The sequence below is a fragment of the Brachionichthys hirsutus genome, chromosome 15 (assembly GCF_040956055.1).
Source record: "Brachionichthys hirsutus isolate HB-005 chromosome 15, CSIRO-AGI_Bhir_v1, whole genome shotgun sequence".
Taxonomy (NCBI): domain Eukaryota; kingdom Metazoa; phylum Chordata; class Actinopteri; order Lophiiformes; family Brachionichthyidae; genus Brachionichthys; species Brachionichthys hirsutus.
This window is the reverse complement of record NC_090911.1, coordinates 9050998-9069505: the sequence shown is the minus strand read 5'-3', so window position 1 is coordinate 9069505 and position 18508 is coordinate 9050998. Positions and strand designations below refer to the sequence as shown.

At 40.9% G+C, this 18508-nt stretch overlaps 2 protein-coding genes across 2 annotated transcripts; one reads left to right on the top strand and one right to left on the bottom strand.

The window, feature by feature from the left end:
- Positions 1-2566: 2566 nt before the first annotated feature.
- Positions 2567-10384, bottom strand: ubxn7 (UBX domain protein 7). Its single transcript, XM_068749022.1, has 11 exons — positions 10279-10384; positions 8367-8520; positions 8196-8260; positions 8015-8080; positions 7793-7905; positions 7351-7497; positions 6741-6831; positions 5779-5909; positions 5010-5517; positions 4405-4484; positions 2567-3807 (listed from the first exon to the last, which is right to left on the bottom strand). Exons 1-11 carry the CDS (start codon positions 10382-10384, stop codon positions 3646-3648), a joined length of 1623 nt encoding a protein of 540 aa, XP_068605123.1. The 3' UTR covers positions 2567-3645.
- Positions 10385-11416: 1032 nt separating this feature from the next.
- Positions 11417-16502, top strand: ppp1r7 (protein phosphatase 1, regulatory (inhibitor) subunit 7). The gene is made up of 10 exons (XM_068748719.1): positions 11417-11456; positions 12087-12185; positions 12353-12408; positions 12693-12758; positions 12957-13087; positions 13302-13464; positions 13729-13845; positions 13932-14036; positions 14170-14256; positions 14741-16502. The coding sequence occupies exons 1-10, from the start codon at positions 11417-11419 to the stop codon at positions 14915-14917; spliced, it is 1041 nt and encodes a 346-aa protein (XP_068604820.1). The 3' UTR covers positions 14918-16502.
- Positions 16503-18508: the final 2006 nt, after the last annotated feature.

Here is an 18508-nt window from a genome sequence, read left to right as displayed (position 1 = left end):
AGCAGCTGAACTCCTACCTCAGGAGAGCATGGGAAAACAGTCCCCTTCCGCAGCGACTGCACTTTTTGCAGGATGGGAGAACATGCAAACAGATTTCCCTGGCCAGTATGATCGTTCAAGTCTTTCTGTAAACTGCAAGCTCCTGACCTACAATCTGCATATATTTAATGTACTCTGATGATCTTTAAATGCTTTTGCAAAGTTCAAGTAAGATATTAAAATAAGAGGTGGTGATATTTTGGTTTTCATCTCTCATGGCAGTGAACGCTACGTTTCCCCCCCCCATGATGCACCTCTGTCGCATCTTTCATCTCAACTATGAGAGAGCGAGGGGGGGGGTTACTGAATCTCCTCCTGAGCCACATTAAATATTCCAGCATGTTGTAAAATCGTTGTGAATGCCCTTTTAAACTTGTGACCCACATACTGATCATCATACTTTAACTTCCATTGATTTTAGCTGAAGTCCACTGGGGCGTGGGATCAACGTCCTTCTTTTGCAACAGATTGCATCAAACAAGTCACGTCTTACAGCTCAAGCTGCCTTAAAGAATCGATGAATACATTCAGGTTTGACTGCGGGGTAACCAACAGCTTGGTGTTATTTTTTTTAACTAGAAGCATCATGTTAAAACTGGAAAAAATATTTTTCACTTGTAAGGTATACCTAGTTATTTGACTCTCAGAGACTTGGGTTATTACATCTTGACTATTACTATGAATGCAAGTCAATAAAGTTTACATCATCTCCCTATAGTCAGAGGAAAACGGTGAGGAGGGAGATAACAGGAATGGGTCATATATGTCAGTCACTTTTAATTTCATGAAAAAAAAACTTTCACAAATCTTTCCAACAACCCGAAAATATACTTTTCCAATGAAACGTTCTCCCTTCAACAACTAGTTATAGTGCTTTTGCTGATTAGGAACTAACATCAGGCCGTAAGTGGGATTTGTCTCAGATGAGTTTCCATGAGACAAAAGCATCTCCAATGCACCGTATGTTGATATTTTGGGGACTTTAAAGTATTTTTTTTTTTATTATTATTAAAAGAAATTTACTTTTCGTCAACGATGAGAATGATAATTAACCGGAATAACTTAACTCTTACTGGTAAATGCACAATGGGTGAATATTTCCTGATTGATTTAACTGGCTGTTCATATGAACTTCCCCTGGAGACATGCAGACCCGTTCAATGATTAAAAAGATTGTTGATTTACATTTCAAAATGCTATCAGTCAAACACCAGATTTAACTTCAAATAAAGCATTTGCCAAGGATTCTGTTAAATATTAAACGTATTCCTAACCCTAAAAAAAACGTAGCCGCTGAGGTGAAGCATTTTCGTTATTTGAAAGACCTTGAACAAATCTGTATAAAGATCATCTGAAGTTTTTTGGGGGAGGTTCTTATCCAGCACCTCTCTACCCCCTCCTTTGATCTGAGACCAAAAAGCAGGCGACGGAATATTGCTCACATACTGTAGCGCCCGCACAGCAGGACAACAGCCAGTGTCCTCATCTGTTTGTACAGCTGCAAGTCCTCCTCATTCAACTCTGACCTTTGCCCTTTACAGACTTTGTTACGATTATCAGTTGGACCCCATTCAAAGGCCGAAATACAAGTTGAACCAGAGGCTGAACAACGATGCGTTTCTTATTTTGGTGGAAGATTCAGCCTCCATCTTCCTAACCAAATTCAGTCTCACCGCTCTTATTTCTGATATGAACCCCTTATTCACAACGAAACTGGACTTGACCACATAAAGTTACCCAAATTAAACATTTGAAATCAATACAGTACCTGGCTGACGCTAGCTGTAATCAAGTGTGTTTGATTAACAGCGATCCAAGGTGAAATCTTACATACCTTTGCTCCTCCACTCGGCAGTCTGGCATCATAAACCAACAGTGCTGGAGATTTTTGGTAAGACATTTAAGTATATATATATATAATATATAATCTGAAAGTGAAAACTGAATCTCCGTGGGATCAAGCGCAACAGTTGATTACATTTACTGTGAAGTTATCCTGGAAATGCTAGCCAATCGAGATCATTCATTGCGCTATAAATATAAAGCCATCATTATTCCAAGCAGAATGTCTGTATTAATTCCATCCTTAATTAAATATGAGTAAACTCATGTAAGCCTTTTGTTTTTACACTAGCTTCTTCTACCCTCATTTATTTAAAAGACGGTTGATATTTAAGGCACACTGCTGCCACCAACTGTCCAAATGGCATCCGGTTCCAGTTCACTTTGTACCTCCAGAGTACAAAGTACTTCCCGCTCATCCTTACAGAGCCGTTGTCGCCCATCTAATCTCTAAACACCTTTAAGGAAGGCCTGAGTTTTAACCCATTTGACAAACATGCCAAGGAAATCTTACTAGCCACTGACAAGTGGTATGTGTGAACTTGCCCAAAATAAACCATATTGCATTATTTAAACTCGAAATTTGTACACACAGGAAGAAAAAAAAAATCCTAATTAAGAAATCAAGGTAAAGCATAATATGAAAGCTCCTTTTGTTTCCTCAGTTGTTGCAATTGAGGGAAGTTTGTTCGACTATTGCTTCTTTTTCTAACCCGACATTTGTCTCATTATGTCACGTCCGTTAAGTTCATTTAAACATTTTTTTAAAAAGTAAGAAAAGATCAAACAGAATCTCCCTTGGTTTTTGGTGGTTATATTTCAACATCAGCATATTTTCTCTGCAGCATATAAAAAAAAAAGAAAGGATGCAACAACTACAGCTAAATGTCAGTCTCTCTGAGTCTAAGCCATCTCTGTACAGTGTAGGTCCGACTGACGAGATATACCACCCTTCATTCATTCCCGTCTGTATCAAAAATTGAAACCCAAAAACAAATAACTAATCTCTAATTAGCCAATAGAAACTTGAGTAAAAATGTGCAGCTCAATCCGAATCCTGTCACAGACATCCGACACATTTTTTATTTTTTTTAACTTCCAAATAATTGCAATTGTTCAAACAAGGACTTAAAAAATAAACTCTGGCATTTAATGTCCATTCTGGAGGGTTCGGGTCTTTAAGTCCTGGGTGCCTCATCATCAGTCAGATGATGAAGAGAAGCCTTTCAAATTTCTCACATGCTTTGAAGGGGCGCTAAAGGTGTGCATCTGATAATTGGTTTCCTCATTGTGCTTTTTGTCATATTCGTATCTAGTGATCTACACTTTACTTTTGCTCACCTATAATAGAGGTTAGGAATTGTCCACATCAGCACAATTTGTATTCATTTTTATTTGTGTGTGAGCTTTACCACAGATGTTTTCTATTTTCGATTTGTTCTATCCTGATGTGTCAGGATAGAACAAAAGAAAAGAATGAATCACATCCTTGCTGGCATCTGTAACCGTTTACTAGCCAGTCATAGAACACTACAAAGGGATTAAGCTGTCGACAGAGAGGACAGAAAAGAGCCTGATGGAGTGGCGCAGAACGTTTTCCATCCAGTATGAGTGTTCCTGGCAAAAAATAAAATAAAATAAAATAAAAACTTTAATTGGGGGACCAATTCCAAGAGAATAGAGGGATATGGGATCAAGGCCAGCAACATTGTCCCAGACCGTTAGTGAAAGGGTGACGTCTATCAGAGCGATATCGACAGTTTGTTAGTTCCTCTCCTGCACAAATACAGTCTCCTGTGGACAAAGTCCCGCCTCCTGCAGCGTGATGTCATAATCCAAGTGGGCGAGCTTCCTCCGGGGAAAGTTGGTGACGAGTTCGAAGCGTTCATTTGGGTAACCCTTAGACTGGACGTGTCTAACCAGGGCCTTGAAATGAGAAGGGAAGATAATTATTATTTATTATAATAAAAAGAGGTGAGAAATAAAAAAAATAAAAAAACCAAATCGTGATAATAGAAACTGTCAACAGGTAATAAAGAGGGCCTGCTCACATTTATATTTAATGGTATGCCGTCGTGGGAAATGCACTTCTTTGTTGGATGAGAAGATAGACACCACATTTGTAGGATGAATGCGATGCTACTTTAAGCAGCCAGCTTCCTCAGCGTAGCACACAGACTAAATTTGCGGCACTGATGTCCCAGCCACTTCAAAAACACCATGAATGTGAGCAAATTGAGACTTCAAGTATATTAAATCAAAAACGCTAGTGTTAAATAATTCCTCTCTGCTGTTTGGTAGACAGTTTTTTTTATTTTGTTTAAGCAGCCAGTCTCACCGTTTCCTTCTTGTCTTTACACTGAGCTAAATTAAACACCTTTTGGCGCCAGGGCAATAATTAAATGTACAGATATGAGAATGGCATTGACCGACCTCATCTGACTCTGAGCAACAAAACAAAGCACATTTCCCACAACTTTGAACTATTCCTTTAAATTTGAGCTCTCATGACATTGTTCTCACCAAAAGCTTTGCTTTAGAAGACAATGAAATTTGCTCTCTCTGTCCATCGGGGTAACGGAGCATCAACCGGGCTTTGGGACCTGACGGAGACAGAAAATACCGTGTTAAAATACTAAGAAAGGATGCCATTCGGTAAGATGTCAAAAGTCACTGCTTTGACCGAGAATTCTGTCGCCCCTTTCTATCAGTTGCTACAAATCAATGAAGAATGCCGAGGGAACCGATTTGGTGAAAAGTGACCACACGATACAGACAAACAAATACCTCAACAACACTTTGATCTCATCGCACGTGAGAAATCTCCATTTGGTACACAAAGATTTACAGAATCCTGACGTAAAGCATCCTGCAATCGTTTACAGATTTAGCTAACTATCCAAACTCGAGGTCTAGATTCGTTATAACCGTACATCCGGTGTGTATATATACACACACATAGTAGTCAGCGGTATACCGTGAACATAATAGATCATGTCAGATAATATGAAGTGGAAGGCTTGCAGTGGTCTTTACTAGAGTTAGGGGGGTCCCGATACAAATCGGAGACAAAAACATTCCCTCTCAAACGCAAAATAAGTGTAGTGTAGAATTACACGTTGATGTACCGTTGTCATCGGGAGAGTCTGCCTCGCAGGGCTGGATGGTGCCGGTCTTGGAAGGTCCAGCAATTTCAGCTACGGGGGTACTACGTTCTCCTCCAGAACCTGCTACATGATGAGGGTGACGAGAACCAGCTGCCGAGGGCTCCACATGATTCCTTTTGCTCTCCTCTTTTTTGTGACTGTGATTGTTTTCTTTGTGTGGCGACTTTCTGTGGGAGGAAGTCGAACTGTCGGGATGTAGACGCTGTTGGGGCGCAGCGGTCGAAGGGAGAGGCGAGTGTTTGCTGGTGGAACATTTCTCGTCGTTAGCCACGGGCATTTCGCCGTCTGATCCGTCAACAGAGATCGGACCCTCGCTGTCAGAGAAAGGCTCTGCATCGGACTCGTCGTCTTCTGACCGTGGGGAATCGGGGGCTTCGGGGACATTTGAGGACTCGTAGTGGGTCTCCTGTAGGGAGGCTCGGATCGCTGCCTCCAGCTGGCTGTCTTCGCTGGCATCGATCAGACTCTCCTAGAACAGAAAATAGTGTGCGGCTGTAGAAAACAAATGACAGAGCCGAGAAAAATAACAGGGGAAAAAAACATGCCGGAACAAAATAGGGCAATTTTAACAGTTTAAAGTATATATAAATATATATATAAAATCAGTCAGTATTTCAACCATAAACAAAAAACATATTATTTTATGATATATTACGACATGAATCCATGATAACATTTTAAAAATTAATTAACAATTCTGCAGAATTCCAGCAGAGTCTCACAGACTCACAGAGCGAGCTCGCTTGGCAGGAGGTGCATGGCTGGATGGCCCATCGAGCTGCCCGTGCTCTGCAAGGAATCCAGTTGCCTGCTCCAGGAATGACGCCACATCCAGCTGGTTCCACTCCACCATCTTTTGACCTATATTTTTAGGATTACGGGTCAAAAACAACGTTCGTGTAGCACCTGGGAAACGGGATGCAATTTAGCAGCTTTCTCGTCTGCCTGATCACATGAATTCACACTAAGTGGGGAAAATGTTGAAAGTGACAGACGGGAACTTTGTTTGAAATGAAAAAACAAACAAAATTGCAGCATCTTGTTCAAGGAATCATGGATGGGGACATGAAGTGGACCGCTGATCTACCTCCTGAGGCAAAACCATTACACACTGTAAATACTGTCAATTCAGGTTGCTACCATGCTTATCACCACTAGGTGTCTCTTGTGCCTCTTCTGAAGAGCACATGAACGGCCAGTCAGGCAGCTCCCGCAATCTATCAGGACAAGTCACATCACTACAAAACAGAAGCGGAGAAGCAGGAACCAAGCTAACTGCCGAACCCCCTCAGCTGCTGCTAAAATGCTGCCTTTTTTTTTCCCATCTGTACCTGCCAGTTCAACCAGTTTGCATAATATCCCACCGGTCTGAGGCAAATATTCGCCCACACCAGCTAAATCCTGCACCAGCCCAACCCCAGCTCAGATGTGCACAAGACATGGGGCATCGCTGACATTATTTCTGTGTGTTTTATTACAGCTACAAATTTTACTCTGTGAAAAATCTCTTGCTTATTTGTTCACCATCAGTTAAGAATATTGGACCATGTTTCATAAATTATATGCATGGGAGGAGGAAGTAGTCGTTCTCTGTCGGAGTAACTCCAACAATAAAAGAAGAGACTTCGTGCGTCGCGTCGCCAGAGGTCAAGAAGCTGTGGGTAACGCTGCTGCGACGAGCCGTCCACTCACCTGTGCGGGGATCGAGGATTGAAATATAAGGGAACTTGTTCAGTTTATAGAACTGGATGTATCTTTGTCCCTCTTCACTGTCATGATATACCTGCGATGAAAGGACAACACAGAACGCAACACTGAGATTTGACTGTATGCCAGATACGCTTCCCCTGAGCGAGATCTGCGGGTGAACATTTGCAGTGCAAGCCCCCAATTGTCCACAAACTCTCACTGTAGCCATGCCATTTTGAACACATCTTCTTCTTCTACTACTGCGGGGCTTCCTGCTTCACTGAATCACATGGTGCAAAGTCACACTGTCATTGGTTGAGGGAGAAAACAACATATTGTGGCGTAAAGCTGTGATGTCAGTGTTTGACTTTTTGTTTTTGCTTTTTTTTTATCACGACATTTTGCATAATGCAGATTATGTTGCATTACTAAATGAGAGTCACACTGTAAAAACAGGCCGTTTGAGCCATCCATGTTCCTCAGCATGACCGACACACACAAGACTGAAAAACGGTGTGTTCAGGGACGGGTCAGGAAACAATTGACACGTCCAAGATTACATTAGTTAAAATACAGCAGACCCTAAATGAACCCGACTTAGAAAGCTGCATACCTGCCAAAATATAAAGTGTTCTCTAATGATGGTCTTCACCGCGTCGTTGCTCCACACGTCCCTGTTCAGACACTGGCAGGAAAAATCCTGAACATTCTGAATGTTGATCATCAGCCATTTGTTCTCCAGCTGGCCACAGTCTTTCGCCTATAAGCACAGCAGACGTAATACACAATGGATTTTAGTCATGTACACAACAATAAGTGTGTTCAAACAAAAAGCAAATATAGTGGTGGGATCCACTAAAGCTTGTCAACGATAAATAAAGGCCATCAAGTAAACACATCTCTTGATTAAGACACGGAGTGAAAACACATCGTTAAAAAGAATTCCCACTACACCGGGATTCACACGACATACACCATCTGAAATATCTATTCAAAGTTCCCCGAAAGTGGACAAAGCCTTCAGCTCTGACGTTTGCAGGGAGTGGACTCCTCACCGTCTCAAAGCTGCCTTTGTGCATGAGCTCAATGGGAGGACGGAAAAGGTCTGCCAGGGTGCTCAGTTTCTTATCTACCGTTCCACCGTTACGCAGCTCCTGTTCCTGGCGAACTGCAAAACCAGAGAAACGTGACAGCAAATAATCAGCATCAAGTAACAACACTTTTGTTTTTGGCAAAATGAATCTGTTTAATCTGACGAAAAGGTAGAAATTCATTACTTGTTTCTGTTTGGAAATCTCGGAAACCGTCAAATATCGATCGCGCAGGTCTTCTTCTCTTCGGCACTGTGTGCACACCAGAGAAAAGTCACATTCAGCAAGATGACAGAAACGGCACAGCGAGTAACGGCAGTTTAGTCTACGATCTTTTTTGGCGCGACGCAAAGAAGCAGTGCAATACCTCCAAACAACGGTTCTGGTTCCACCAATATGTCCTGCTTCTGAGGGATGGGTGCCCGTACCTCACTGAGACAAGGAGGCAGCGCGCTCACTATTATTCTCACACGCAAGTATATAAAGGGCTAGTTTAGTCTTGTCTGACACAGATATCTGAACTGAACGACCAGCTTACTCTGTCGGGGGGGCTCTACTGCTCGATGCTGCTGAACTGGAGCTGGTGCTGGGCTCCTCTGCAATCGCCCCTCCATCCAGAAACATGGTCACTGCCATCTCTAAGTTGTTGTTGCATGCTTCCAGCATGTGTTTTCCGACACTCTCTGTGGCTCCTGAGATGAAAGCAGAAGTAACGACGATAACAAAACCTGAGTTCACCCATGAGTAATAAATGTTTGTACTGTGTGTCTTGATCCTGATCAATACCGATATTCTGAGGTTACTTGTATCAATTAGAAGAACAATACTTCATTAATCCACACGATGGGGGAAATTATTTTAAAACTTTATACACGCACAATGTCACACACACGTATAGGCCTAAATACAAACACATGCATGCAACGGACAGAGAATCTGGAGTGATGAAGAGAAGGGCAGCATCCTGCAAGAAATTTGAGGGAGGGGAATCGGTGCTTTGCTCAAGGGCATCTCAAATAACCATCAATAACTTCTTTTTTTTTTTTAAATCATGTCCTGTGGTTGATTATTTTATTACATATTTTATGCACGTCAGATTTGATTAGGATTTTGCCGAAGACATAATTGAGAACACCTTTGTCCATTCTGTACTGCAGAGCATTGTTACTCAGCTGCCAACATCTGGCGATAATCATACGACATGTAATGACTTTCAAACTGTCCGTTCTTGTATTATGAGATGAATCCATTGTTAGTACTGATGCATATTACACCCGTGCACCTCTTATTGTGTATACACGCTGGGGACAAAATGCTCTCTTCTTAAGTACCTCACAGATTGCAGCTTTCATTCATTTTACTGGAATAAAAAACAGCTTTCCAGACACCTTTTCCACGTCGAAAATGTCCGTTTCATGTTGCTTTGACACACAATTACTGCTACATTTCAAATGCAGAATGAAACTTCCCAGTTATGGGGGTACTGTGATGTAATAACAAAATCAATCATCATTAGATATGCAAATGAATTAGAACGCAGTGCAGAAATAAACACAAGCCAAAGAAATACCTGCTGATTAAGGCAGGTAAAATAGTGTGCATACAGTCTGATAGCACAGGTAGCATTGTAGCTAAAACAGGCTACAGGCTAGGTGTTTGGTCACTGAAGGATTAAACTACGGAATCACCGGAATCGCGCCTTAATGTCTTCAAATCATCAACTTGCCACAATGTAGAAAATGTTAAATATCGAAATTTGAATCTTGGTATTAGCTAAAATACTTCATAGTGCACACTAGCACAGTTTGGCTAGCATGCTCTATCCGGGTAGGCTAGTGCGCATGTCTGTTTCACTTTCCAAGTCTGGCAGGCAGCAGCACCCGAACAGGGTCTCCCCCTTTTCTCCGTTAAACAGCACAAATTGAAACACAGCTTCGCGTAAAATCACGCCGGTAGCAACCGAAGAGGCCTCGGCGAGTAGATAATGTGCTCCCGAGTCATTTTTTTTTTTACAAACAGCATGTCAGAGTAAAGACAACGCTGCCACAAACGAAGCCTGACTGCGGGTGAAGAAGCGAAATGTTCGGCTGACGACCTCCATTCCACATTTTCAAACAACATGCAAAGCTAAAAAAAAAAAAAGAGAGAGATCAGCCCCAGATAGCTGGCGTCTTTAATGAGAACCTCGTCAAAATACTGATATTTTGAAGTGTTTATGAAATACCATAATTCAAAGCTGGTGCTCGTGATCATTTTGCAGAGTGTTTCACACGAGTTTATTTAAAAGCTGTTTCTTCCTTCTGCAAAAGCATTGACAGCGTCGGGGCCAAGAGGAAGACTTGATATCCGTCTTCCTGCCTGCGCATTGCTTTTAGGACAGCGGAGCTCTTCGCATTGGAGAATCAAAAACATTTGATGTATATAAAACCGCAAATAAAAGATTATTTTACCTGTTATTGATGTGAATTGTTGTATTAACCCATTCACCCCCAGAGCTGAGGTGTCTCCGAGCGCCGCCATCTTACCGCCACAAACAACAACATGAACTTGGCGCATGCGCGTTGTAGTCTTTTCCCTCCTGTCTGGCGCGGCGCGAGCCCCATGCGTCACCAAACGATTGAGTTGCATTGTGGTTTATGTAGTTCAGTAAATACAAGCGGAATACCGCAAAGGGAAACATTAAATGTTGTGGTTATCCGTTTGTACAATGCATTTTTTAATGACTATCTCATACATGTTTCCAAGTTTTCACGTATTTTCTTTTAAAGATTACGTAGCAGTTTGAAACAAATGTTAACAATACGAAGCAGGAAAAATTGATGGAGGATGACTAAAAAACAAGTGAACTTATGCAAATAAATTATAGACAAGGGTCTTTCTTAATCACACACAATATTGAAGAGTTAATAATCAGTTAATAATTATGATTTTCCTTTTATTACAGGCTTTTGAATACAATTTGCTTATATCTGCTTGTATGGATGATAGTACTCATCTAAAATATGTTTACAATTATGAAAGCAAATAGACATTGTTCACTGCTGAAGATTGGTGAATAATTATGACAAATCATGTTTTGTATGCAAACTTTATTTCCCAAAATATGTTGCCATATTAGTAACATTTATGTATTATTTAAAACAAGTCTTTTTGTCTGCTTCACATCTTCTTGGGGATCTCAGACTCTTCTCTTCTCCCTTCCGGGTACTCCAGATTCCTCCCACAGTTCAAAACACACTATGGTGACTTTAAATTGATTTGTGAGTTTGAACCAAGTGGCATGTGATGAACTGCTGGGTTCCTCAATGCCAGGTTCCAGCCCCATTCTGATCCTGAATCACCAGTTCCAGTAAATCCCGCACACCAGTTACGGTAAATAGATGGATATTGTTCAACCATCTTTAAAAAAAATTTTTTTCTGTATATGCAAATTAATCTTGTACGTTTATGTACTGCATTGTTATGAATATGTATACAACTAAATACACAATGCAGGAAAAAAAACAATAAAAAAAAAACAGCGCCCCCTCGTGTCTGACCGCTGCATCAGCCTCCACCATGTAGGCAGGACTGTTGTTTACGGGAAAGATGGCTTCCAGGTCTGTCGGAGAGCTTCAAGAAATGGAAGGTGAGTAAAAAGAGAAGATGCAACACAGTCGTGATTCTATCGGCTGAACGAGGAGCAGCCATCCAGAGAAACCGGCTACATTTACACGCAGCTGATCCTTTGACATGCTTCCGATGTCTTTACCAGACCTTCGTGCACGGGCGTTCGATAACATGCTAACACAACACTCCTCCTGAGCGGCTACCGTCAAGCCATACTGTCCTATTCATTCTACGTTTATTTCATCTACACCACCTTCCTGGTCTGAAATTTCATTTTATATCTAAATATCTAATGTCTTTTATTTGGCCACGCAACCTGGTGCTATATTTAGCTCATAAATATGTCCGCGGTGGTTCAATCAGCTACCCAGCTAGCTAACATGGTGCGTAGTGTTTAGCCAGTGTGTTGCTAACCTTAGCTTACGAGTTCTCTCGTTATTTCTGCGTATGTCAGCTCACAGAAAAGTGCTAACTCGAGCCACAGCTGTGTTTTGTCTTAAACCTTGGCACCAGCTGGATGCTCCACGTTAGTCGTCCTGGTTCCTCGGGCCTAGGCGTTGACTCGTATCACACGCACCTAATCCACAAACCAGGCGTATCTTCATGATGATGATGTTGTTCACTTTACCTGTTGTCCGGCTGCCTGTAGTGGACCGAAGGGGCGAGTCTGAGGAGTCTGGCGATGATGACACCAGGAGGAGGAGCAGCATCAATGGCGACGTGGATCCCGCTCAGCCCACTAACACAAGTAGAATCATCATCTGGCATTTTTAGGGCGATTTAAGTTAGGTTCTCAGTTGGAATAAGATTATCATTAATATTTACATGACATGATAACGCAGCTGAAACATCATGTCTGTATCACGTATTATTATCTTGGTTTAATGGGCACATCCAATCTTGCTCTGGTTAAAGGTAAAGAAGAGTCTCCTGTTGACATGGAAACCATCACTCTGGACCCAGAAGAAGAGGTTAGAGTTAGAGTCTAAAATAGTTTTAGTGCTTTATGTCCAAACACCCTTAATGTCTAATGATTCAGTTAATTTATATCTTTAAACTTCTGTTGTGGTGGATTTGATTTGTAAAGCTTTGCAATGTGTTGTTTTATGTTGTAGATATTTGCTGACAAACGCTTCAACACTGCATCTGTGTTTTTTTTGTGTGTGTTCGTTCGCTCCGTGTGTCACACATGTGGCAAAATAAGCCCCAACAACTGCCACCGCATGTCTTCCCAAGATGTTTGTTGTCTTTTTAGGACGTTGATCTTGTTCATTGCCGTATTGGAAAGATTGAAGGACTGGAGGTGCTACAAAAGGCAAAAGTAAGTCATGGCAGCATTTAGTGCATGTTTTGCAGAATCATCAATTGTTCATTAATTTTTTTCCTTCTTGGAAAATGAGACAGAACAAGTTAAAGCTTGCCTGTTGATGATATCATAATTAAATAATAATGAAATACTGCATTACAGCTATAGATACTATTTTTTAAATTGTTTTCTTTTATCTTTCTCTCAATGCAGACGCTCTCTCTGCGACAGAATCTCATTAAAAAGATAGAAAACCTCACCAGTGTGAGCTCGTTGCAGGAACTAGACCTGTATGACAATCAGATCCGCAAGCTGGAGAACCTGCACCACCTCACGGAGTTGGAGTGAGTCCGAAGGAATCTGTACACTTGTTTCAGTCTACTGTAGAACTTCTTTCCAAAGAAAAAGGCAAACGTACATTTAATTATGGCACAATCAGTTTCTGGTATTATGCCGTTGGAGGATAGAGAAGATCACTGAATGCCTTCTGTAGAACATAGAACCCATATGTCAAGTGCAATTAATTCTAATGATAATATTTGTTTTATTTATCCTCAGTCAGCTTGATGTTTCCTTCAACATTCTGAGGAAGGTGGAGGGTTTGGAGCAGTTGACTCAGTTGAAGAAACTTTTTCTGCTTCACAACAAAATTTGCAGCATTTCCAACCTGGAACACTTAACGAGCCTGGAGATGCTGGAGCTGGGCTCCAATCGCATCCGGGTACGTTTTAAAGGGACTCATTTTTAACCATCGGCAGTGCAATATGTAATCTCTCAATAATGTGTGTATAAATCTCTACGTACACCTGTGGGCTCTAAGGTACATTTATGATTAGATGCAAATATGGACGATGTTAGAGCTGATCAGTGCGTCGCTAGCATTTCATAAACAGGGACAGCATTGTCAGTCAGCCAATATAAATGAAATAATTCTGAAATCCTGTTGTGTTAATATCTGTCTCTTTACATTTTGTTGTGTTCCCAGGTGATAGAAAACCTGGACACGCTTTCTTCATTACAAAGTTTGTTTCTTGGCACCAATAAAATAGACAAGCTTCAGAATATGGAGGGTTTACACAGCCTGACTGTGTTGAGCATTCAGGTATCATCGCAGTTGTCTCAGTGGTTACAAGAAATGTAATTTTAGAAAAAAGTAAAGTCTTATATCCATCGATAATTATTTTGCAGAGTAACCGGATTACTAAAATTGAGGGTCTGCAGAACCTCGTCAACCTGAAAGAGCTCTATCTGAGCCACAATGGCATTGAGGTCATTGAGGGCTTGGAAAACAATGTGAGTCATTGAAACGCCGCAGATCATTAGTGAAAGGAGTAAATGCCAAAATGATGGATGTGTTTTACTCAGTGCAGCTTTTTATAACAAAGTTACATTCCATTCTGTGCATTCCATTTGCTGTCATTCACAGAAAAAGCTTACGACCCTGGACATTGCAGCCAATCGGATAAAGACGATAGAAAACATCAGCCATCTGACTGATCTGCAGGAGTTCTGGGTATGGATCATTTGGGAAGCTGAACAAAAAGCTTTATGCGATAGACTTTAATACGTTTCTATTGTGCAACATTCTTGCCGTGAACCTGCAGCCTTCTCGACAGAAATTGTAACGTCTTCCCATTTTGAAATGTTTCCCATTGCAAGATTCTGTGAGGCTGAGCCAACAAATGATGTAGAACAAGACAGTTCTACATCTAACGAGGACAGTACATACATTTTTTTTGCATTATTGATCATTGCAAATTAGCTCTTTTTTGAAAATGATCATGATCACAATGACAAAATATTTTATTTGCAGTCTATCATGTTAACATGTATCATGTAGATCTATGCTTAAAAGGTTATTGTATTTCTGATAAAGTGAATTCTTATTAACTCGGTAAAGCTCAAGCGTTGTTTCAAGACGCTTCCACCTCTTAGCATATGCGGCGTTGTGAATTTGTGTTGTTAAAGCCTACATTTTGTCTTTTTCATCTCCCCAGATGAACGACAACCAGATCGATAACTGGTCAGATCTGGACGAGTTGAAGAATGCCAAGTCTCTCGAGACGGTATATCTTGAGCGAAACCCCCTACAAAAGGATCCTCAATACCGGCGAAAGATCATGCTGTCGCTGCCCACTGTACGCCAGATAGATGCCACGTTCATCCGCTTCTAAACTGCAGTTGGCAGTTCAGCTGACAATTTCAGTGTTCACCCTCAGCACACGGCTGCCCCCCCCCCCCCCCACCCGCATACAAAAAACAAACGTCAACCAGGAAACACACTGGCCTCGCCCAATCACTTCCTACACAAACATACATTCCAACTTTAAACTTACTCGTGGCTCACTCAAGTCCATTGTATGCATGTACACACCCATTGACACCTCCACGTATGCTGTTAGGGAAGCTTATTTATTTATTAAGCTTGACATGAACTGTGCAAATCCTTTCTCCTGAGAGTACACCTGTCTTATTTTATTTTTGTTTTGCATGTTGGACACGGTAGGAACGCATCATTCTCCATCAAGCAGGGCCCGTCAGGAAGAGATTATTTATTACGCTGTTGAAGTTTACTGTTATCTCATGTGAGGAAACGCTGGCATTCTTAACGGTTTGAGGGATTTTGTTATGAGTGTATTATTCTTGTTGTCTCAGATGGCGCGAAGGGGCGGGGGCCGGAACATAAGAGCAGTTCAACAAAAGCTCTAAAGGGAAAGTCAATAATAAAGATGAATAAATTGCATAGCAGGATATTTTGGAGCTTCTCATTCTCATAGTTCCAACCACATTAATAATTTTCCTGAACTTACCAAGCTCTAATAATAATGCCATGCAACATTAAATGAAGTTGTGTTTTTAAGGTGGTTGGCACTAATTGATTAAATTTGATGAACTGGTATCAATTATTAAAGGGAAGATTGTGATGTCCAGCAGCATTTTTTGTTCTTTAAATCAGAAATTTTATAGCTCAAAGGGTCAATTTATGCTAAAAAAGAAAAAATCTGCAATAAATAACTCGTGAGAATATAAAGATTTTCCCCCAGTGCCCCCTATCTGTTAACAAAAAGAGTGTAGATTGTTATTGATGAAAGTTTATCTACTGATGGCTGGACTGGTTAACAAATGTAAAATGACTTTTGTTCCAACAGTTTTTCAGATGCGTCAGCTGGATAGTGATGGATAAATCAGTTATTTTCTGTGTCCTGAACAGATATGAATCATTAAAAGACTTCACCCATTGAGTTGTGTCATACTATGGCACTGACTGAACGAACAACAGGATTTGTTCTTGTGAATTTATTACTTTTGAAAGTCAATCAGTGCTATCGAAAGACAGTGTTCGACTAAGGTGACATCTTGAAACAAAGTGATTAGTATTCCCTGTTATTTCATGCTTGAGTAGATTTAACCCATTCGTGAAATAAGGATGAATCTTAGGTGAAAATTATTTCCCACCTCAGGCTTAAAAGGTTGCGCACGGACACAGATGATTTCAATACATTGCTAAGAATGCTAAGTGCTTTCTGCGAACCATCCAGCACTGATCGGTCTTGTCATCTGAATCTGTTGCTTCTTTGCATCAGGTGGTGCAACAGCTTTGAATGAAATGCTCTAATTAAAATCACAACATTGAGCATGGCCTGAATAAGCATTTATACAAACTGGAAGAAACACGCTGTTAGGATTGATTCTGAATTCGGACTTCGGTGAAGGTGTTTGCAAACTGATTGTGTTATGCAAATAAAATTACAGTATTTAAACAGCAGACTGAAGTAGTTTTACTATCCAGTTATTTAATAGTAATACATGTTCACCCTTGATTCATACATTGCCTAATGTAAAAAACTATAAAGTTATGTTTAGACTGTGAAAGTTAGGGTAGCATCTGAAATGGACTACAAAACAAAGCAAGTACAAAAAAGATGAAAAATAATTAGCAAGTGATCTAGTATCTGTCTCTCTCTCAATCTGGTATTTAAACCTGACCACGCACGTTGCAGTCCAGGCACTACGGTGTTCATGTCCGTGCACAACATTGGGCATGTTGTAAACAGTGCACTGCTGTATGTTTTCAGTCGTCTATGTGTCAGATGAAACAAGAATCAGAACGGAGCAATGAGGTCATGATAGAAAAAGAAAAACAAGCATAAACAACATCAAAGATCTTAATTTGGGGATAAACCAGTCTTGGAAATTAAGTTGACCCATTTGCAGATCTTGATTACAATCATCCCGTCTTCATCCTCATGGGTTGTGGGTGTTGCTGGAGCCGAGCTGACTATGGATGAGAGCCGTGGTACACCCTAGACGAGTCACCAGTTCATCTCAGGGCCACACGGGGAGACACACACACGCACACACACTCCTACCGACAGACAATTTTGGAGTGACCAATTCAGCTAAGCTGCATGCTTTTGGTGCAGGGAGGAAGCTAGAAAACAGAGAGAACTTATACATTAGTGCACTTTGGGTAGAGAAAAGAAACAACCCAACTGCTGGAAAAGTTTTGAACCATGGAACAGTGGCTTTTAAAATAACTTGTTTAACAAGTTTGAGTTCTGTTCCGGGCTCAGCACTATATTACTCTACACACAACTAAAACTGGCCAAAGGTTAACTATCATGGAAATCTGCTTGCAAGCTGAGGTTGGAATGGCGTTTAATCATCATTGTTGTTGAATGTTTCGCTGAGCACTGATGCTTGACAAAAGTTTGAGAAAAAAAAGTACATTAAAGTGTTATTGGGGAATCTGACCTTTTTAATACTCATTATTGCAACTTTTATTATTAGAAACATTTTTTTTTCATAAGATTTAAAGAAGTTGACTCAAATAATATTTATATTTATTTATTCTGCTTTAAATGTTCTTTGCATTCTTACTTTAATGTCAGACTGCAGACTTCAATGGGCGTCTGCGCCCCAGCAGAGCTTTAAAATGCGCAACGCCTAAGCCTTTTACGCAGACCTTCCTGACTATATTACGTAACATTTAAATACCGGAGTTTCTCTTGAGTACTTCTTGGAGTATTTGTACTTCCTACATACAAATAACGAATGTATCCCCAGCTGTGTTTATAAGACAAACACCTGTCGGACTTCGCTAAAACCCGGTCCGTTCGCGGGTGCAGAGATGGAGCGGACATTCAGGAAAAGGTATTTCACGGACAGGTAGTCTCTGTCGAGGGCGGTTCTCTGGCAGTGCGCCATCTTTTCTTTTCTTTTTCTTTTAAGCCAATCAGGAGCGAGATTCACAGAAGTTCGGCTGAAATCGAAATACGCACGGAGTGGATCAGGCGTCCTCAACTGGTGGCATTTTTTAAAAGGCTTCTTTTCTACTCTGCAGGGCTGCGTGCCCTTAAATGGCTTAACGCCGTCTTAGTTACTAATAACTCTGAGTTGTTCTCATCCAACAGGACCCGCAATGGAAACGCGTATTCCGTGCGTTCTGGCGCTAATGTGCGCGTTATCGCCGGCTGTCCCCGCTCCAGTCGGTAAGAAGATTTTTGCTTTAAAACAGATCTGGTCTACGTTCAACTTTACGCGTGTGAAAATTGCATGCATCGCAGAAAAACAATGAAGCTTGGTTTAAGTATTCTACTTTACCGACCCGTAACTCCAACTAAATAATGTAAACGTGTTGTTTTTTTGCACATTTTCGTGCGGACGTTTTGTTGTTATTGTTGCTTCTGACCTCGGAAGTTTCCAACGTCACCGTTGCGCTTGTTCGGTGTAAAAAAAAAAAAAGAGGTGTGGTGTTTAATCCT